The sequence below is a fragment of the Typopeltis vanoorti genome, chromosome 12 (genome assembly GCF_054136105.1).
Source record: "Typopeltis vanoorti isolate ZY-2024b chromosome 12, IOZ_Tvanoo_1.0, whole genome shotgun sequence".
Taxonomy (NCBI): domain Eukaryota; kingdom Metazoa; phylum Arthropoda; class Arachnida; order Uropygi; family Thelyphonidae; genus Typopeltis; species Typopeltis vanoorti.
The window spans coordinates 110,670,448-110,693,576 of record NC_143560.1 but is presented as its reverse complement, the minus strand read 5'-3'; the positions used below and the strand labels follow the sequence as shown (position 1 = coordinate 110,693,576).

The following is a 23,129-nucleotide window of genomic DNA, read 5'->3' as shown; positions in this document are numbered from 1 at the left end:
GCCGACCAAAAGAGAACATGTGCTTATTATTATCTCAGGAGATTTTGGGTCATTTTGAGAAATTAGGTGCAAAATTTTTTTGGCTTGTATTGGGACTGTTGATCAAACATGGCTTCATCACTATGACCCAGAGACCAAACAACAGTAAAAAGAGTGGAGATACAAAGGTTCTCCACGGCCAAAGAAGTTCCAAACACAAAAGTCATAAGGGGAGGTTCTTGCCATTGTCTCCTGGAATATGGATGGTGTAATCCTTATGATGTACCTCAAAAAAAGTGAAACTGTTACAGAAGCAATTTATTCAACAGCTCTGAAGGATAAATTGGCACAGGAAACTGAGCAGAGCCATGTTGCTTTTGTAGGACAACAAATCTGCTCACAATCCTCATGAAACTAAACAGACAATATGCAACTTGGGTTTTCAATGTCTGCCTCACCCATCCTATTCACCAGATCTGGTCCCATGTGACTATTTCCTATTCAAAAATTTAAAGAAACACTTGAAGGAAAAAATTTAGCACAGATGATGAAGTCATATCTGCAGCTGAGGACTGGTTTGTGCAACAAAGAAAATACTTTTTTTTTCTCCCTCAGAGGATTGCAAATGATGCAGCAACATTATAACAAGTGTATAACACTTCGTGGGAAATTCCTTCATGGATGTTGGATAATTGTAATTGGAAAGTTGTGATAATTGCAATACCGCAATTATCACAACTTTTCAGCACACCCTCATTTTCCAAGAAAACGAGCTGACTAAATATGATCTTAATATTCTAGATATGGTTGTCTCAAAGCCTCTGGAACAGGAACTTCCATATTATCCCTACTGTTAATGAGTTTTTCAACATACAAGTAATCCAAAGTGCTATTCTTCCCACTTCTACAATATGTCTTCTGAGTATAAAACAGAAGACTATTTATTTCCAATTAATGCATGTATGGCATTCTTCTTAATTCTGCTCCACCATATACTACTCATGGATGTCTATCTACAAACCCTCTTATCCAAGTCACCAACTTCATATGTCTATCACTATTTGCTCCAATTTATGGACCAGATGTCTAAGCACTATACTGATGTTGAAAGTTTTTAGGATTAAAGGATGTAGTGTTAAAGTGATAGTTAGTGAAAGTTAAAATGAAAGTGAAAGTTAAAATGATAGTGTTAAAGGATTAAACTAAATTTATTATAAGCACTATACTGTCAAATGCCTTTGCAAAGTTCACATTACTGCTGTACCCATTTTCCTTATAGAACACTGAACGATCAATTTATTAGAGAACATAAGAATATAACTAATGTGAAACACACCATTCACAAAACTGCTGCCCATAGAGAATTTCTCTACACCCATCCAGAATTCTGGCCCTAATCAACTTTTTCTAATACCCTATCATGACTTTACTCGGTCTATAATTTGCTACAGTGTTTAACATGGAGCAACTTTATGCACAGGAATATTTTGCCATTTTTCCACTCACCTGGAGCTCTAACGATGCTATGAATTAAATTACACAGACAGAGTCAACTGCTCTTTCTCTTTTTATTGATTTAGTATAATATAAACTTGTGCAATAATTAAAGGATTACAAAACCAGCAAGTGGAGAAGCCATATGTCAATACAATCAAATCAGCATACACCAATGCAACAGCAAGAATTCATTTTAATGGAAACCTCTACTGTGGAGATACAGAGAGGTATAAGACAAGGTGGCACAATATCTCTAAAACTATTCACAACATACCTAAGGAAATATTCAAACTTCTTGAATGGAAAGAAAATGTCTGAATATAAATGGAAGATATTTAAGCCATTTATGCTTTGCAGATGATAGTTATCTTTACTTCAAATGCACATGAATTACAGATTTATATTTATGAACTCCAAACTCTAGTAAAACAGCTGACTTAAAGATAAACCTAAAGAAGACCCAAGTTATGTTCAAGGGCTATGTCTAAACAGAAATAATGAAAATCAATAATGGTGAAATTGAACAAGTAGGTCATTCATATACTTAAGACAATAGATATCAATGGATCAAAATATCATGGAAAAAATTAAAAGATGCACAATGCTTGGGGGGAAAGCATTTGGAAAATTACAATTAATATTCAGAAACCAATTACCATTATGCCTGAAAAGGAAAGCTTTCAACCATTGTATTATTCCTATATTGATATATGGCTGTGAAACATGTTCACTAAATGCTAAGGAAATCCAAGAATTAAGAATAACAATATTTAATATGAAAATTAGATATCACAAGACCAGATCACAAAAGGAATACGTAAATAAGAAAGCAAACTAAAGTCTATGACATCACAGAAAGAGTGAAACATCTGAATCTCAAGTGGTATGGGCTAGGCATGTTGCTCGAAGACAAGATCAATGATGGACAAAAGAAGTACCAGATTGGATTCCACAAGAGGAAAACAACCACAACCAACCAAAATTATAGTGAATTGATGATATTATCAAATTTGCAGGAGTGACATGGGGAAGAAAAGCCAACGACAGGCAGCATGCATTGCAATGGCATGGCACTACTCCAAACAGTTTTCTAGGTTTGCCATAATCACCCGCTCTGCAGTTTAACATATATTCTTAACTGTAATTCTACATGTTTAACCACTTCTAGGTCAAAACTAATGTAATCACCAAACCTAGCACTCTCAAACCCTGGGTACACTCCAAGTACTGTTTAGGTAATTATCTCTCAGTAGTGACATAAATTCAATTACACATGCTATTGTGTCCTTCTTTCCTTCCAATCTATGTTACCATAGTTGAAGTCTTCCAATAATAATTTATCAACCTGCATTCAGTGAATTAATGCTGATACATTCTATCTGCATCTTCCTTTAACCTTTAGGCTGATAGCAGCTAATAACTAATATCAACCTGAAGGTGCAATGTCTCTACTTTTTCCATATCTTCTGTTTATGCATTTCTGCTGGCCTCTATCAAAATACACCGCCTCCTACATCTTGCTTCTTCCTTCCTGCTGAATTTCTACCCTTGTTAGTTGCAGTTCTTCTACTGTCATAAGCAATAAACACTCTGTGGCTAGCCTGTATGTCCTTCCTGAAAATGTGATATCCCTTACAAATCTATCCCAAATACAAAATACTCTCTTCCATCAACCAAATCTCACCAATTCCTATAATTTTTGACCAAGTTAAATTTAACTAATGACAAAAACTATTCTTCCTTATCCCTGATTAATCCCTGACAACATAACATATGAATTACAAAAATCCTCCTGTTCCTGCAAGAAGGCTTTGCATTTTTTTTTTAATGACTGTCCATAAGAAACTACATTCAGGGCTCAAATTCAATCATTCCCACATGCTCAGATTATGTACACACCCACCTACTTCCTCCCTAAGAGTCCCTGTTTTCCCTCATTCTGCATTTTGATTTTCACTGAACAATTCTTTCTTGAGATACCAACTAAAAATCCAATCCAAAACATAAACAGGTGTGCATGCATGCATGCAGATGACCACACGCACACCTGTTTCCTTCTCAACAGTCCCACTTTTCCTGATTCTACATTTGCATTATTTCACTGAACAATATTTTCTTTACACACCTAACTCAAAATCCATTCTACTTCAAATTATTATTCCTTGTCCATCAAACTCACTCCATGCATACATCTAGAAAACTGCATACTTCTAGATAACCTTTGCACAGACTAATTTTCAATCACAGCTGTTCTTCTCAATTCATTATTATCATACTGTAGCAGACTTACAATCTTTGCTCTCCTTCTGCTTCTTCCAGATATCCTCTTGCATTCCATACCAATCACCTTTCAAATTGTTCATGCCTGCCAGAACTGTACCAACTTTTTCATTTTCCTTCTTAGCATTCATCAGTAACATCTTTAATCGTCACTCTGAGAAAACACAATTCTGTCTGTCTGTCTGTCTGTCTGTCTCTCTCTCTCTCACACGAAGCAATCCTGATTATGTAATCATAATGCAATATTGCATCTTTGTTCTTTATCCCATGCTCTTTATACTATCCCCCCCCAACCTTTATTTCCTTCCTTTTTCTTTTTTCCCACACCATTCACCAAACATTTCATCAGTTGCTCAAGCTCAAAGCTTGTCCTGCAAAAGACTACATACAGGCACAATGTTTTTCTCAACTGCTACCTCAACATGCTTCTCATCTTCCACCATTTCTTTCATGTTATCTTTTTTTCACATTATGTTCACCTTCAGTCACTCCTGCAACTACATTTCTATCTACAAACTCTCTTACACAAGCATTTTTGATTCTTTTTTGCTATTATTTACAAGTCAGCTTTCTCACGTTTTAAAAGATCTGCACTTTTTCATATAACACTAGCGGCATACTACTTTTCACCATAATTGATGTCTGTTCTCGTCCTCATTAACAAATAAAAATAGACCAAATTACAGATCATTTATTAGAAATAACCAATTATATGGAAATAGCAAAAACTATTAATCAGATATTCAATCCAAATTTAATAAACAAGAATAAGAATCCATAACTCAATAGCAAGACCTATCCTGACATATGGTTCAGAAGCCTGAACCATAACTTAAGCAGATAGAAAAAGACTGGTAAGCTCTGAAATGAGATTCCTGCACAAAACAGCTGGATAAAATAGACTAGACTTCAACAGAAATAGCAATATGTTAAAGGAACTTGATGTGATATCTGTCTTTGACTACATCGATCTTTATAGAGAGAGAGAGATGGAGACAACATACAGGAAAAATGAGTGAAGAAAGATTCTAGAGAGAGAGATATCGACCTCAAAGGAGAAGGAATAGAGGACGGCCTTTGAAAAGATTGGAAGATACTGTAACAGGCCACTAAGCCTATTACTGGAAACAAAGAAGATATGTGCACTGATTTCCTAAATTAAGAAACAGAGAAAAAAATCAAGAAAACTCAAAAACTAATTTTTTTTATGAAATTCCACAAAAATTGTAGATGGTTTAATTCAGTAGCAAAATGGGTACATGAGACAATGATTCAAAAACAATAGGTCAAAATGAAATTATCAGTGTCTCAATAAAGAATTTGATTGCCCCTTACAGAAATACAGAACTCACAATAATGTTCCATACTGTTTATAATGATTTCCAGAGGTTAGTTTGCAATAACTATTGCATCTACAAAGTACTCCTAAGCTTCTCAAAGTTTTTTTTTTTTTTTTTTTTTGGAAGGGGGGGGGGGGAACAGCAACATGCTCAATGGGATTCATGTCAGATAACCTAGCTGGCCAGTCCCTACACATGATAGTTTCTTCTTCTTGAAGATATTAGTCAATGAGTTTAGCTTGATGAGGACAAGCATTATTGTCTTGTAGGATAAATGTCTCCCTACTGAACCCACATACTACAAAAATAGGGATCCAGGATGCACATACAGGTCAGTGTGTCTGCCCAATGAAATACTACCCCAAACTCCACCATAAGTGTCCTTTTCATGGATATTAGAGGGAGATAACATGTCCCTGGCTCTTTCCAGATCATAGAATGCTTGGTATCGCTTTCAGCAAATTGGGACATACCAACTCCATTAGTCTCGAGTCTAGCTGACATAGAGCCTTGCCCATTTAAAACATTTTCTCCTGTTGTGCAGAATACCAGTCACCTAGCATACCAACCACCTTCATGAAGCCTTCTGCACACATTGGAAATAGATACCAATGTTCCTGTAGCTGATGCAAAGTCAGATTGTAGCTAATACAGGGTAGCACTCCTGTTTCAGCATGCAGATAACACTGCCCAACACCATTTTTGCTGACTTTTATATGAGACTTGTTTTATACTAATTTGGGTGCGCTGATTTCAAATATCAAACCCATTTTTCTCTATCACGTCAGGTTTTTCCTCTATGGCATTTTCTTTTTGCTAATTCGTAAGTTTTTGATAGTTTAAGGAGGCAGTACTATTTAGAGGATCAAAAAAATCGATTTTTTAATATTATTTTCTGAAAGTATGTACTTTTAAAAATCTGTTATTAACTTTTTATCAAGAAATTCGAAAAATTCCCGAAGATATAGCCTATTATTCAAAGCGGTACGCAGATCAGAATCGGAGTGCTCACCGCTCTCGCTTGTTAGTAAACGAATAAATGCGTAAGAACCTGCAACGGCACGTACTGGCGCTTTGAATGCGAGAGAGGCCGATAATTAGATACATAACTACTTAACAATATTCATTAAAAATTACAAGAATATTTATAAAAAAATAACAATTTTACTTACACATGAGTTTCAGGGAATAAATTTTTGTTTGTAGCAATTTCTGCTGTGTGTTCTGTTTTGGCAATCCGTTTGAATACTCCAACAGTAGTCGGCCATCATGTGAGAATCCCATCTTCCTTGGTACCGATCTTCCATAGTTTTTAAGTCTTGATGAAATCTTTCACCTTGTTCATCGCTTACAGCACCTAAATTCTTGGGAAATCTATCAAGATGACTGTATAGGAAATGAAGCTTTATGCTCATGTTGCAACCTAGGCACTGCAAATTTTCAAGCATTGTTTCACTAGATCTTTGTAATTGCACGCTTTTTTGTTTCCAAGAAAATTATTCGCAACCATCGTAAATGAAGTCCAGGCCCTCTTTCTCAATTTCGTTCATAGAGTTGATGAAATTTGGGTCTCTCATTAGAGTTCTAACTTGCAGTCCATCAAATACACTGGCTTTAATTTTTTCATAACTAAGTCGTGGAAATTTTTTACATATGTATTGGAAACAGTCACCTTGTAAATCTAAAGCTTTAACATACTGCTTCATAAGACCTAGTTTGATGTGTAGAGGTGGAAAAATGATTTTTTCTCTGTCGATTAAAGGTTGATTTATAACATTCTGTTCTCCAACATTTAAGGATATTCTAAGAGGCCAATGTTTCTGACTCCAGTGTTGGTTTCTAGCTCGACTATCCCAGAACCATAGAAAACACGGAAACTTTGTATATCCTCTTTGAAAGCCAAGCAAAATGTTCACCATTTTAAGATCCACACAGATGATCCAGTTATGGTCTGTATATTTTAATAACTTCAGAACCTTTTTAATGTCCTCATATGTTTCCTTTAAGTGGACTGCATAGCCAATAGGAATTGAGCCATATACATTCCCATTGTGTAGTAAGACACACTTGAGACTTCTGCTTGAACTGTCGATAAATAAACGCCACTCATTTGGATGATATTGTACAACACTCATTTCAGTTAGTAAACCTGACACATTGTTACAGTAAACAAACCCACACTCATGTTTAAAATATTGTACAAATTACTTTCCCTGCTACAATAAAAAGTTATCTTCGTATCTTGCTCCAGTAAGTTTTTTTCATTTAATCTTGAAGCTAACAATTCCAATGATTCCTTTGATAGGCCCAAATCTCTTACTAAGAGAATCAATTCCGCTTGAGTAAAACATTGTGGTCCAGAACTAGAAATTAAATTTTCATTGTCTAAATCAACATCTGGGTCTTGCTCCTCAAGAACATCTGGCATATCCCGATCATTCTCGTTCTCAAGTAAAGGAAGTCCTTTATAAATTGGCACGGCTATTTCATTGGAATGAGCAACTGGCCGAATTGCTGAGTCGAGATTTGGATACACAATTTTTTCTTATTCTTCTTATTATAACCAGAAGTCTGAACTAAACAAAAATAGCAATCATCTACGTGATTTTTCGTTTCATGCCAAATCATTGGAATGCCAAAAGCTAATTTTTGGCGTTTTCCCTTGCTCCACTGTCGTAAATTTTCTACACGACTTGTCCTGATCTGCAATTTTTACGTCAAAGTATGCAAAGTACACTTTCTTAACGAAATCAGTGATATTTGTCCTTTGACTGGGAACAGTAAAGCTGCCACAAATGTAGCAGAAGGAATCTACACTACTGACCCATTTTCGTGTAGTAGACATGATATATTTTCTTCACTGCCAACTAACATGTAATTAACAAGACAAAAAAAACCAGAGACTTTATTGAAACGTTATAAGCGCTCATCATACTTTCATGATCGATTAACGATTGACTGATTTCGATCATTCTTTGTCCGCTATGACGCATATAGCATTCATTTGTTTTAGGCAGTTGTCATCGCCTACTTTTCATCACCTAAATATATTAGGTCAGTTATCGGCCTCTCTCTCGCATTCAAAGCGCCAGTACGTGCCGTTGCAGGTTCTTACACATTTATTCGTTTACTAACAAGCGAGAGCAGTGAGCGCTCCGATTCTGATCTGCAAACCGCTTTGAATAATAGGCTATATCTTCGGGAATTTTTTGAATTTCTTGATAAAAAGTTAGGAACAGATTTTTAAAAGTACATACTTTAAGAAAATATTAAAAAATCGATTTTTTTTGATCCTCTAAATAGTACTGCCTCCTTAAAACTATCAAAAACTTACAAATTAGCAAAAAGGAAATGCCATAGCGGAAAAACCTGACGTGATAGAGAAAAATGGGTTTGATATTTGAAATCAGCGCACCTAATATTGTTATATTAGTGCACTTAATAACACAGCTAATATTGTTAAAAAATTGTGAATTTATCATGCTCATTCCACATATATCTATAACCATCCCAAGATACACAAGTCTGGTTATCTACTGTGTCCAATTGTTGATTGCATCAGTTCTCCTATTTATTCTCCAATTTCTAACTTCTTCAAAACTTCACTGGCCATACCAACACTTAAAAATGGTATTAACTTTAACAATCAACTTAAAGATATTCATTATGGTTTCCTTTCATGTGGTTTTTCTATTTACAAACATACCTCTCGAAGAAACTGTTCAGTTTCTACAAGATGATTTTCCTGAGGACATTGTGAAATTGTTCAAAAACTATTTTTCCTCAGTCCCATATCTGGCTACATTTTGTTGATATATTTGCAGTCTGGTCCCACTCTGAAATAGAATTACTCCAGTTTTATGACAGACTCCTTATACTAAAGTGTCCGAAGAAGGAAAGACTTGAATCCAACAAGTCTTTCCTTCTTTAGACACTTTAGTAATCCATAACACTATTGAATTTTGTAATATTGAATTTTCCATCTACGAGAAGCCTCAAGAAAGGTATTATCAAAAGTCCTGTACACAGAAGGTGTACAATTTCTTTTTCAGATACCCTTCTGTCAAAAGAATTAAATAAAATACAAATCACTTCGTTGTCTAATGGATATAAAGAAACCGCCATCCAGAAAATAACTGAAAGGGCCTTCTGAACATATAGCAAGGATTCCCTGCATATGCAATCTGCACAGTACTTTCAAACCAACCTAAAGCTGTCTTCTTTCTTATGATTTACTAAAGATAAATTGCCTCCATCATCCTTGCCTGTTGTCTGTTAATTACCTGTTCATGTCAACTTATCTATTTTGGACAGAATGGCCATGCTATTAGGATAAGAATCAAAGAACACCAAGATTACATAAGACTTCTAAAATCTGAGGGTTCAGGCCTTGCTTCTCATGCCATTGATGCTAGACAGAGTTCACTGGAATCAAACAAAAAGGTTACATTATAACATCTTTAAATTCAATACCCTATGCCTTAAAATGTGTGCAACACTGCATCATCATCTTAATCTTAATGAAACAGCCTGCATGCCTATCTCCAAGTTTCGGGATGTAATAACCATAAACTGTTCATAATTTTTATTATTTATTTCTTTTTTTATTTTTAATTACAAAACTATACCTGACCTGGTTTCTTGGAACTTTAGTGTTGTCTAATGCTCAGTCAGCTGCAACTGAGACATGGAAGTATGCTGTTTGAATGATTCTTGTGTTCATATTTTGAATGCTGTAACCAATTCTTTTGCTCTTTTCCTGAATAATGCTGGTGTTACAGTGGAGATGTAAATAAATTCTAATGTCCTTGATATCTGTATGGAGCAGAGTTTAAGGCTTTCTCTTTGAGGGCTTCATGAAGTAGTTTGCTAGAGGTTAGGGGATCTAGAATTAGATCCCCTAACCAGAGCATATAGTTTTAGTTTACTGGTAATTTCCACAGGCCACAAAGAGGTAACGTTTTAAGTGATATCCTTTGTTTTGGTAGATAAATACAGAATAGTTATTAAATTGAGAACATAAATATCATATAATTTCAGATCAGAAATCTAGGTCATGATATTTTCAATGACAATAAAATATCAAACAAGAAAATAACTATAATCCATGGTGTAAGTTAAAATCAGAAAAGGGGTGTCAATCAGATAAAACTGTAATGAACATTTCCACTTTTATCTATAATGACTATACAAACTTCTGTTACTGTTGTTAAGTGCCATCCACTTGTTTTTGAATCCCACTCAGCTTCTTGTCTTTTCTTTCAGCAACTTTAAGTGTTCCTTTATGTTGTCCATCCAACTCTTTTGCAGTCTTCCTTTCCTTCTCATGCTCTCAATCTTCTCCAACATAACTGTCTTTTCCAATGATTCATCTGCTTGCATAATATGTCCAAAGTACATTAACTTCTTTGTACGTTAAGACAATGCTCCTTGGAGAAATTGATTGCCTCCAAGGAGCATTGTCTTTATACTCTCTTAAAACCTTATTAGCCACCCTTGCAGTCCATAGAATTCTTAGTAGTCTCCTCCACACCCATAATTCAAATGAATCAATTCACTTTCTGTGTTTCTTCTTCATAATCCAGCTTTCACATCCATACATCACTACTGAAAATACACTGCTTTCACAATTCTACCTTTTTTTTGTCAGATTTAATATACCCCCCCCCTGGATTATCATCATCATCATCATCATCAAATTCCTGCCATGTACCCTCAAGGGGTGTACAGGATATGACAGTACTACATGAAAAAATTACATCATTACTAACTTTCTATCTACAATTTTCCTCCAAATCAGTCTGTTACTTGTCAAGACTCCAACATTATCAGATCTTATATTTCTATCGTCTAAGGCACTTTGTACCGTATCAATCCACCTATATCTTGGTCTTCCTCTGGGTCGTTTTCCTGCCAACCTGGCAGAGAACACTTGTTTTGCTAATCTTTCCTCTCCCATTCTATTTAAGTGACCATACCATCTGAGATTAGCTCTGCTAATGCATTCCTGGATGCTGACAATGTCAAGTTCTTTCCTAATATCCTCATTTTTAATATGATATTGCCATTGATGCCATCTGTTCACGCCTCTAATCTTTCTCAGGACTCTCATATCTGCAGTCTCTAGTCTTTGGTCAAGTGTTTTACTTCTGACCCAGCTCTCAGATCCATAAGTTAAAATTGGTTTGAACACAGTCTTGTATACAGCTAATTTAGTGTTCCGACTAATTTCTTTCTTATTCCATATGAATTTATTCAATTGACTTCCCACCATACCAGCTTTGCTGATTCTGTTGCCTATTTCTATATTTAGTTTACCATCTTCAGTAAAAATTGTGCCTAAGTAGCTGAAATGTTTTACTTGTTCCACAGGTTCTCCATTCACAACGCAGTTGACATTTTCAACGATTCTGCCTATTTTCATTGTCTTTGTCTTTTTATTGCTGACCTTCATACCATATCTATTACAACAGCTATTCAATTTAGTCAGAGAATCTTGCAGACTTGTAGCGGATTTATTTAGAAGTATAACATCATCCGCATAAAGCAAAGAGCTGACATTAACATCTCCAATTTTGATATCAGGTTTAATACCACATTCCTTCATAATGTGATCCATATAGATAATGAATAACAGAGGGGATAATGTACATCCTTGTCTCACACCAGATTTAACATTAAACCATCTTCCTGTACTTCCTTCAATTCTAACTGCTGACTCACAACTCAAATAAAGACTAAGTATTGCTTGATATAATGCCCCATTGACACCATATAACTGCAGCGTATTGAATAGCTTCTCTCTTGGCACCTTGTCATATGCCTTTTCCAAATCGACAAAACTTAAATACAGATCTTTGTTATATTCCCATGCTTTCTCGACTATTTGTCGTAAAGTGAAGATCTGATCCTGACAGCCTCTATTTGGCCTGAATCCAGCTTGTTCTTCACCAAGCTTTTCTTCCACAATTCTTCTCAACCGTTTCTCAAGTATACTTGCATAGATCTTGCCAGGAACACTCAGTAGGGAAATACCTCTGTAATTCTCACATTCAGTTTTATTTCCCTTTTTATATATGGGTACTATGAGAGCTCTACTCCAATCATCAGGAATTCGTCCCTCTGTCCAGGCTTTCTGAACTATGCAGTGCAGCCACTGTAAGACTTTTATACCACCATACTTCAGCATTTCTGGTCGAATATCATCTACTCCTGCTGCCTTTCCACATTTCAAGCCTTTGATGGCTTTTTCTACTTCAAGTATGGATATGTATTCCTGACTGCATGCCTGGTCAGTGTTTTTTATCACTGTGCTGTCATCACTGCTTGTTTCATTTAGCAGTTTTTCAAAGTAATTACTCCATACTTCAAGGATATCTTTTTCTCCTGTTTTCATTTCACCTTTATCATCTCTAATTCCTTTTACAGCACTCTTTCCTCCATTCCTAAGCTTCTTCAACAACCTCCAGAATATTTTGCCACCTTCTTGATATTTATTTTCTATATTCTTGCCAAAGTCCTCCCATGACTTTTGTTTAGCTAGTTTTACACACTGTTTAGCTTTCTTACATTTGTCTCTGTATTCTGTAAGAATTGTAAGAGTAAAAGCTGACTTATTTGCCAGGAACTTTTGATATGCTTTCTTCTTTTCCTTCACTGCCTCTTTAACTTCCTGTGTCCACCAGGGAGTTCTGATTTTTTTATCCTTGCACACAACCTCACCACATGCCTCTCTGGCAGAATCAATCAACGTTTCCTTCAGAGTTTGCCACTGAATCTCCAAGGTTTGATTCCTGTTCTCAAACTCTTTCATTTTCTTTTCAATAATATTTCTGTATTTTAGTCTACAGTTCACATCTGAGAGCTGCTCAACTTTTATTCGCTTTAAAACTTTCTTACATTTTATTCTTTTCAATATGAAATTCAATTTTATCCTGCTCAAGACTAAATAGTGATCACTTCCAATTTCAAATCCTCTGTACACTCTGGTGTCCTGCACCAGGGAGAAAACATCACTATCAACAATAACATAGTCAATGAGACTTTTCTTATTCCTAGCATCTTCTCTCCATGTGAATTTGTGCACATTTTTATGTTGGAACATGGTGTTAGTAATAACCAGTCCATGTCCTGAGCAGAAATCCAACAGATATTTGCCATTATTATTAGTTTTGCTCTTTTCTCCAAATTTTCCCAAAATATTTTTGTATGTCTCACAATCATTTCCTACTCTACTATTTAGATCCCCAACAAGGACCAACTTTTCCTTTTTCATTGTGTCAGTTGCTTTTTCTAAAGCCTCAAAAAATTCCTCCACTTCTACCTTAGTAGAACCTTCTGTGGGACCATAGGCACAAATAAGTCTCATTGTCCAGTTCCCCATTCTCATATTTGCCCACATTACTCTACTTGAGACTGACTGCCATATCCCCCTGGATTATCCTTCTTTTAATTTCATTTTCACATTTACCATCATTTCTTATTCTGGACCCCTTTATCATAACTATCTATCCTTTGCTTTCCTCTTAACCAATAGAATCAACTGCTCCAGATCTTTCTTAGTTTCTGGTATAAGCGTTGCCATCTGCATATCTTAAATTAATTTTCTGCCACCAATCTTAATTCCAGCCAGACCTTTGTCTAAGTTAGCCATTCTTGTAATATATTCATGATAAATATTAAAAAGATCAGGCAACAGTATACAACCCTGCTGAACTCCTTTTTTCCACTCGAACACTGCCTGTTTCTCCAAAGACTGTTTTTTACTGAAGCTACCTGGCTGTCTCTCTTATCGAGAGAATTAGATGCTCAGGTATTCATTCTCACTGATCTCATTACAATCCACAGTCTGTTGTGATCCATGCAGTCAAAAGCTTTCTTATAATCAATAAAAGAGTTGATTACTTCCTTCTGAAATTCTCGTGTTCTTTCCATAATCCATCTCATGTTTGCTATCTGGTCTCTAGCTTCTCTACCTCTCTTAAAGCCTGCTTGTTCTTGTGGTATTTCTTGAAAATTCTTTAAAATTCTCTTAATTAAAACAGGATGTAGCTAGCTGAATGTGGTTATGCCATAAGTTATCTTTTGTATTTTTACACTGCACCACTATTATCTTTCACTATATATTAGAGTGTATTCTATTTTCAGAGAAAGTAATTTTAAGCACCAATAGCAGTAATGAAGTATCAGTGGAATGACTGAAATTATTAATCACTTCAACTCCTTTTGTATAACTAATTACATGAAATTATTAATATAACTTTAGACTTCTTCTATGTAAATGCATCCCAAGAGTCTTCATAGTAATAAAATCTAAGTTTAAATGAGTGTGTAAATTTTTTTTTGATTTTCTTTTGTTGTTTATTTATTTTGGTTTTTGTTGTTCTTATGATTTAATTGTTATAATGTCCACACAGTTAACCTAGTGGCTATGCGCTTTGCAACCATATGCCTCGGGAAGGAGTGTCCTAGGCTCGATTCTCATCAACGACATGAGGATCTTTAGGATCTTTCTCAACCATAGCCAAGTTAGCCAGCCTTAGGCTTGGATAGCAGGGTTTTTCCCTCAAGTTTATCTGGGGTTTTTCATCCTGCAAGCAGGCAAACCAGCCCTGTGAATACAGAGCCTACAGTCATAGAATATAGTACTTAATCCCTCAATAGGAGGATTCAACCAATCCTAAGGGGCGGTCGAGGAACGGAGAGAACCCCACACGAATAAAATAAAAATAAATGAAATTGTTATCATTCCTTAGACTGCACCAGTTTAAAGAAAATCTTGTTCACCTTATGTTTAGTCCTCTATTCTGAATCGAATGCGCTGTCTCACAGAGCTTATCTACACCATGATGTTATCTCCTTCTATCTTAATTTTTGGCCCCCCTAACTTCCTGCTCTTGCCCTTTGTTCCTACTGCACGTATTAGCAGACTAAATATAGTTATTGCTGGCTATACAATTGCCGTATATTCAATTTCTCACACTCTTCAGTCTGACAAATTTATTTGATTTACAATTGTGCCATCAGATTGAATAATAGAGAGAAAGGAATCGAAGAAATGGATTAAAGGCGATATCTAGTCAAATTTCTCTTAACCATATAGCAGCCGTGGTAATATCTAATTAACACACAGGCTCATAATTTTTTTCGAGATAGTGCATTGGCAATGATCAGATCAAACTGTTGTTCAACAAAGTATTTATTCTAACTAGAAAATTGTAATTACGAACTAGACATGTAATGGGAAATAACTGTTTCTCCAGCATAGCTAACTTCAAAAAATATATTGCACAAATAACATATACATTTCTGTCTACACAGCACTCTAACACACTACTCACTATTTTACAAATTTAGCACAGACTCTTGCTTAACAAATACATACAATTATACATATCTACAATCCAAGAACATCAATATGATGTGCTTACTCACAGTTTTTTCTTTATAAACAGTCCTTTACCATGAACAAGGTTTCCATCAGGACATCTCTTATATCTTTACCTTGATCTGGATTCTTCTTTCTTTAACTTGGACGTTTCTGTACACTATATACTGTCACTGTTTGTCCTGGCCTGAGTAGCAAACAATAACCTTCCTTCATTTGTTTTTTTTTCCCCCTCGGCTGGCAGCTGCCTGTTGTTTACACTAGTAGGTAAATGGAGAGACCATGATTTCGCCTTCGATGTTTACCCATCGGATCCCGGTCAGTCATGCTTGAGATTGCAGGGAGCACGGCCTACTATACTGGTGGATACATCGGCAGACATGTCTTTGGAACTGCCAGGAGAACTTCAGGGAGAAGGACTATCTATAAAAATTCCAAAGATATACCATAAGGGGTACTCTCAGGGTCAAGAGGTACGAGCTACCAAACCACTAGCCAAGAACTCCTAATCATCTCCTTCTTATTTTCTTTCCCCCCCCCCTTTCTTCACCCCTTAAAAGTCCTCATCATTCTTTGTTTTGACTACGAAGTGTTTGCGATCACCCAGTGGCATGATGACGCCACTTGTCATTGAGCTCTCGTGTTCTCTTTTGCCACAAGTTTTTGTTTTAGGTGCCTAAATGTTTGCAAGTTGTTGCGAACCTTTCCTTTTCGATGTGCTTATCTTATTTCTTCTTTAATCTGGCCAGCTTAATATCCTTTCTTTTCTTTTCTTTTTTTTTGCTGACTCATTATACTAATAACGCATAATCTCTTTCCTCTGTTTTTAAACACTATAGTTACACAAGTAATACTGAATACATTACACAAAGTAGTTAATTTATATTCAAAAAAAAGAATACATCGTATTTGCTATAATATTTTGATTTAACACTCTTCTAAAACCGAGCTCGATAAGTTAACTAAATTAACTTATTGTGCGAGATTTTATAAGAGCATTAATTAATAATGTTATTTGAGGATTACAGCCAAAGGAACAAAATCTATGATGCCTGTGTATTATGACTATAATGATGTGTGTTCCTCTGACCAATTTAACTGTTCTGAAATACTGATACAAATCCAAGTTTGTAGGAGGAAAAATCTTTCCACCTCCATGTCACACTAATTAACAATATCATATTAAAACATACAATAGTGGCCATAATAATACAGTCATCTCTCATCATAACAAACTTGTAGGGTCACAGGATGAGTTCAGCTATAGTAAATTTACCATTCATACCATTCTATAAATGGGGCTTGGTTGGAGCTCTGAAGTGGTTTGTTACAGCAGTGTTTGTCATAATAAAAGCTGACTGTAACAATTAACTACTTAAACAGAAATGCTAATAAAAGCAATTAAATGAATTACCATCTAACAGTATTTTAATAATAATAAAAAAATTACTTACCTGAGTAATATCCCATGACTTTACTATTTTAATTGTAGCAAATATCATATTTTGTCTAAGTTTGTGTTGTTTTGTAGTCCACATATTAACCACCATTTCATAACTTCTTTTTAAACTAGAAGAAAGAAAATATGGCAAACACTGTTCTATTATTTTTCTGTTTCTTTGAAAAAATACAACTCAGCACTAAATTAACTAGGTAAGAAACTAATGATCAATACAATGGAATCCAATCCATGTGTCAAAAAATTATTCTGATATTAAATGAATCTCATATTTTAACCCTGCAATTATTAATAATATCAACTATGAAATATAGTTGATATTACTAATGGGTGCTTAAGGGTCAAAGCTGTATAACTAAGAGGAGACCTCCACATAGCCTTTAAAGGATTGTGGAGAACCGACCAGGGCTTCAGACCTAATGTCAAATCCTCACCTTCTCATGGTGCACCAATTGGGAATCTACCTGGATACTAAACGAATGAGGATGGGCTGGCAATTTGGGATTTAGCTGACCAAGTTGTATTTTTATTGTCTTAAACCAAAATACAGAATGATGGCACAACATGACAGAAGTTCATGCCAGCTGGGGCGTCGCCCAGTTAAACAAGTCCCCGTTGTTTTTGCCAGGGAACCAGGGTGAACAGCGAAAAGTCAGCTACTGGAACAGATCTGAAAACACACTCCAACTCAACTTAATCACAGTTAAAGATTGGTACTATCAACACAAGAAGCCTGAATGGCAAAGAAATGGTGCTAGCTGAGGAATTAGATCAATACCAGATCGACATAATAGGGGTGACTGAAACAAAAAAGACAAAAACTGGTGAGATCTTTCTGAGCAATAAATACAAAATGTTATATTCAGGCAATGACAATCAAGAAAAGAAGGAGTAGCCATAGTATTCAACACTAAATACGAGGCTAATCTTCTTGAATGGCAGTCAGTCTCAAGTAAAGTAATGTGGGCAAATATGAGAATGGGGAGCTCGACAATGAGACTTATTTGAGCCTATGGTCCCACAGAAGGTTCTACTAAGATAGAAGTGGAGGAATTTTTTGAGGCTTTAGTAAAAGCAACTAACACAATGAAAAAGGAAAAGTTGGTCCTTGTTGGGGATCTAAATAGCAGAGTAGGAAATGATTGTGAGTCATACAAAAATATTTTGGGAAAATTTGGAGAAAAGAGCAAAGCTAATAATAATGGCAAATACCTTTTGGATTTCTGCACAGGACATGGACTGGTTATTACTAACACCATGTTCCAACATAAAAATGTACACAAATTCACATGGAGAGAAGAGGCTAGGAATAAGTAAAGTCTCATTGATTATGTTATTGTTGATAGTAATGTTTTCTACCTGGTGCAGGACACCAGAGTGTACAGAGGATTTGAAATTGGAAGTGATCACTATTTAGTCTTGAGCAGGATAAAATTGAATTTCATTTTGAAAAGAATGACATGTAAGAAAGTTTTAAAGTGAATAAAAGTTAAGCAGCTCTCAGATGTGAACTGTAGACTAAAATACACAAAGATTATTGAAGAAAAAATGAAAGAGTTTGAGAACAGAAACCAAACTTTGGAGATTCAGTGGCAAACCATTAAGAAAACGCATGGTGGCGATGGATCGGATGAGGATATTGTGAAGAGGTTATCTCTCTGAAATCTGAGATTCCTATATAAGGCTTGGAAATCACTAATGCGAACTTTGTTTAAAAACAGTATTTTTACACCACTAATATATTCCCGGATGCGGAGAAAGAGGCAGTGAAGGAAAAGAAGAAAGCATATCAAAAGTTCCTGGCAAATAAATCAGCTTTTGCTTAGAGAATACAAAGACAAATGTAAGAAAGCTAAACACTGTGTAAAACCAGTGAAACAAAAGTCATGGGAGGACTTTGGCAACAACATAGAAAATAAATATCAAGAATGTGGCAAAATATTCAGGAGGTTGCTGAAGAAGCTTAGAAATGGAGGAAAGAGTGCTGTAAAAGGAATTAAAGATAATAAAGATAACATCAAAAAGTTGAAAAAGACATCCTTGAAGTATGGAGTAATTACTTCGAAAAGTTGCTAAATGAAACAAGCAGTGATAGCACAACAGGCATACAGTCAGGAATACTTATCCATTCTTGAAGTAGAAAAAACCTACAAAGGCTTGAAATGTGGAAAGGCAGCAGGAGTAGATGATATTCGACCAGAAATGCTGAAGTATGGTGGTATAAAAAGTCTTACAGTGGCTGAACTGCATAGTTCAGAAGGCCTGGACAGAGGGACGAATTCCTGATGATTGGAGTAGAGCTCTAATAGTACCCATATATAAAAAGGGAAATAAAACTGAATGTGAGAAATATAGAGATATTTCTCTACTGAATGTTCCTGGTAAGATTTTTGCAAGGATACTTGAGAAACGTTTGAGAAGGATTGTGGAAGAAAAGCTTGGTGAAGAACAAGCTGGATTCAGGCCAAATAGAGGCTGTCAGCATCAGATCTTCACTTTATGACGAATAGTTGAAAAATCATGGGAATATAACAAGGATCTGTATTTAAGTTTTGCCGACCTGGAAAAGGCATATGACGAGGTGCCAAGAGAGAAGTTATTCAATACGTTACAGTTATATGGTGTCAATGGGGCATTATATCAAGCAATACTTAGTCTTTATTTGAGTTGTAAGTCAGCAGTTAGAATTGAAGGAAGAACAGGAAGGTTGTTTAATGTTAAATCTGGTGTGAGACAAGGATGTACATTATCCCCTCTATTATTCATTATCTATACGGACCACATTATGAAGGAAAGTGGTATTAAACATGATATCAAAATTGGAGATGTTAATGTCAGCTCTTTGCTTTATGCAGACGATGTTATACTTCTAAATAAATCAACTACAAGTCTGCAAGATTCCCTGACTAAATTGAATAACTGTTGTAATAGATATGGTATGAACGTTAGCAATAAAAAGACAAAGACAACGAAAATAGGCAGAATCATTGAAAATGTCAACTGCATTGTGAACGGAGAACCTGTGGAACAAGTAAAACATTTCAGCTACTTAGGCACGATTTTTAGTGAAGATGGTAAATTAAATATGGAACTAGACAACAGAATCAACAAAGCTGGGGTGGTAGGAAGTCAAGTGAATAAATTCATATGGAATAAGAGAGAAATTAGTCAGAACACTAAATTAGCTGTATACAAGACGGTGTTCAAACCAGTTTTAACTTGTGCATCTGAGAGCTGGGTCAGAAGTAAAACACTTGACCAAAGACTAGACACCACAGATATGAGAGGCTTGAGAAAGATTAGAGGTGTAAACAAATGGCATCAATGGCATATCATATTAAGAATGAGGATATTAGGAAAGAACTTGACATTGTCAGCATCCAGGAATGCATTAGCAGAGCTAATCTCAGGTGGTATGGTCACTTAAACAGAATGGGCGAGGAAAGATTAGCAAAACAAGTGTTCTCTGCCAGGTTGGCAGGAAACCGACCCAGAGGAAGACCAAGATATAGGTGGATTGATACAGTACAAAGTGCCTTAGATGATAGAAATATAAGATCTGATAATGTTGGGGTCTTGACAAGTAGCAGACTCATTTGGAGAAAAATTGTAGATAGGAAGTTAGTAATTATGTAAATTTTTCATGTGGTACTATCATATCCTGTACACCCCTTGAGGGTACATGGCAGGAATTTGATGATGATATTACTAATAGTACTGCCAATCAACCCATATTCATAAATAAATGGTCACACTTCCACATTCTGCAGTGAAATATTGTTTTTGCTGAGTTATTAATCATTATTATTTGAACAGGTCAACACTGATAAAATATTCAAGAGATAGGCATATAGAGAAACTTCAGAATTGAAGTTAATTATTATATTTGACATGGGAAATAAATTACAGAAGTGTTGTCCAAAAGAAATGGAAATGGTGCAGCGAGAAATACTGACCTCTAACAAAATAGGACTTGAGTAATATCATTACATTTTTTGTGATCAGATGAAAATGTTAGATTAATATTCAAGCAGCACTATGGAAATTACAAAACTAAATCAAGCAGCACTGTGGAAATTAGAAAACTAAAACAACCAAGAGATCATAACTAAAATTTGGCTCTGTGCAGCATGACAACTGAAAACCATAATCCACATTGGGAGATTACTGAAGGTGAGTATTGTAATAGTTGATATTCCAACTAATATATTACTTAGATGTAACCATCCTCTCTAACTCCATGCATCCTAAAGAACTATTCACCTTCATGTGTAACGTGCATCCAGTGAGAAAGCCAGCAACCCAGTTGCAGAAGTCAGAGTAAAGATGAAATTTTCTTTAGGTAGAAGATGCATTTTATTGCCTTGAGATCAGTACTGTGCTTACCGGAGCCCTAAAGTGATTTATAAAAGTTCTACATTTGGTCTCTAGAATAGTGTTTCCAAACTACATAAAAAAAAATAAAACTACAAAAATAAAATAAAATAGATAAAAATACAAAAAATATCCTAAATAAAGACATTACTAATGTAAAAGAATTACAAAAAAATGTGAAAGAAAATTATTTGAAAACTTATTTCTTCTTCTTTTCTGTCTAAGAAGGGTCTATTCCTTGCTGTTCGAAAAAATTCCTTATGTTCTGCACCCCGAGATGTTATTTATTAATTTCAGCCAGGTAATTCTTGGTCTTCTGGGTCTTCTTTTTTCAGTTGGAAAAGTATTGATTAGGACGTTAGGAAGTCTATCTGCGTCCATGCGTACAGTGTGGCCAAACCATCTCAGTTGTTGGTTTCTAATTTTTTCTATTATTGTCTTTTTTTTATTCTATATTATGTGCCATAGGAAACATCTGAAGGAGGTGAAAAACTGTAAAGTGATTAATGGAGAAAGTGTAGCAGCACAGCACAGGTTGGTTGTGGTAGACTGTGATATAAAAGGTGAAAAGAAGAATAGACGGAAGTGGTGGGTACGGAGGAGAATAAAGTGGTGGAAATTGGAAGAGGAAGGACCAAGGAATAAGTTTAAAGAAGAGGTATTGAAAGAAATGAAGTTACCAGAGGATGTGGAAGAATGGTGGGACGTTAATAGTCGGAATATTAGAAAAATTGGAGAAGAGGTGCTTGGTATAACATAAGGAAAGGGACCACCTGAGGATAAGGAAGCATGGTGGTGGAATGAGGAGGTGCAGTTGGAGATCAAGGAAAAGAAAGAGGCAAAGAAAAAATGGGACATGACTGGAACTAGAGCCGACAAGGAGGCATATAGATTAGCAAAGAAAAATGCAAAGAGAGCTGTGGCAAGGGCGAAAGCGAGGGCAGTTGATGAGATTTATGAAGAACTGGAGAGAAACAGTGGCGAAGCTCAGTTGTTGAGAATAGCAAAAGCCAGAGATAAGGCCTCGAAAGACATAACATCAGTCAAGCAGATAAAGGATGCCTCAGGAGTAGTATTACAAGACGAGGACAAAATCAGAGGAAGATGGAAAGAATATTTCCGAAAACTACTAAATGAGGAGAATCCAAGAGAGAGAGGTGCGAGGATGGAGATGTAAATGAGAGACCAGTGCAAGACATAAGTAGAGAAGAAGTGGTTTGGGTACTGAGAAAAATGAAGAATGGAAAGGCTGTGAGAGCAGACCAGATACCTGGGGAAGTGTAGAAAAGTTTGGGCAGTGAGGGCGTGGATATGTTATGGGATCTGATGTGTAAAATAGCCCAACAGGAAAAGATACCAGAGAAATGGAGAAAAAGTATTCTCGTCGCAATCTACAAAGGAAGAGGAGATGTTCAAGACTGTGGCAACTATAGAGGAATCAAGCTGATGTCACACACATTAAAAATATGGGAAAGAGTAATTGAAGCAAGGTTACGGCAGGAAACGAAAATTGGTGAGGAAGAGTTTGGATTTATGCCAGGAAGAGGGCCAACGGATGCAATATTTGCGCTAAGGCGATTGATGGAGAAATGTAGAGAGATGCAAGTGGATCTGCACATGGTGTTTATAGACCTGGAAAAGGCATACGACAGAGTGGCCAGGCAGGAGGTATGGAGGTGTATGAGGAAGGGGCTGTCAGAGAAGTACGTGAGGTTGGTGAAGGAGATGCATGAGGGAACAGAAACTCAGGTCAGGTCTAGTGTCGGCATGACAGAAGGGTTCCCTATTGTCGTAGGGCTACACCAAGGGTCAG

The 23,129-nt window shown here is 35.9% G+C and overlaps 1 protein-coding gene across 1 annotated transcript in view; it reads right to left on the bottom strand.

Annotated features, from left to right (window-relative positions):
• Nucleotides 1–23,129, bottom strand: part of shot (dystonin-like protein short stop) — a 1,304,552-nt gene that overhangs the window by 909,675 nt on the left and 371,748 nt on the right. Inside the window, exon 23 of the mRNA XM_090402172.1 lies at nt 16,938–17,052. Coding sequence (XP_090258298.1) covers nt 16,938–17,052 — 115 coding nt within the window. The remainder of the gene's footprint in view (nt 1–16,937; nt 17,053–23,129) is intronic.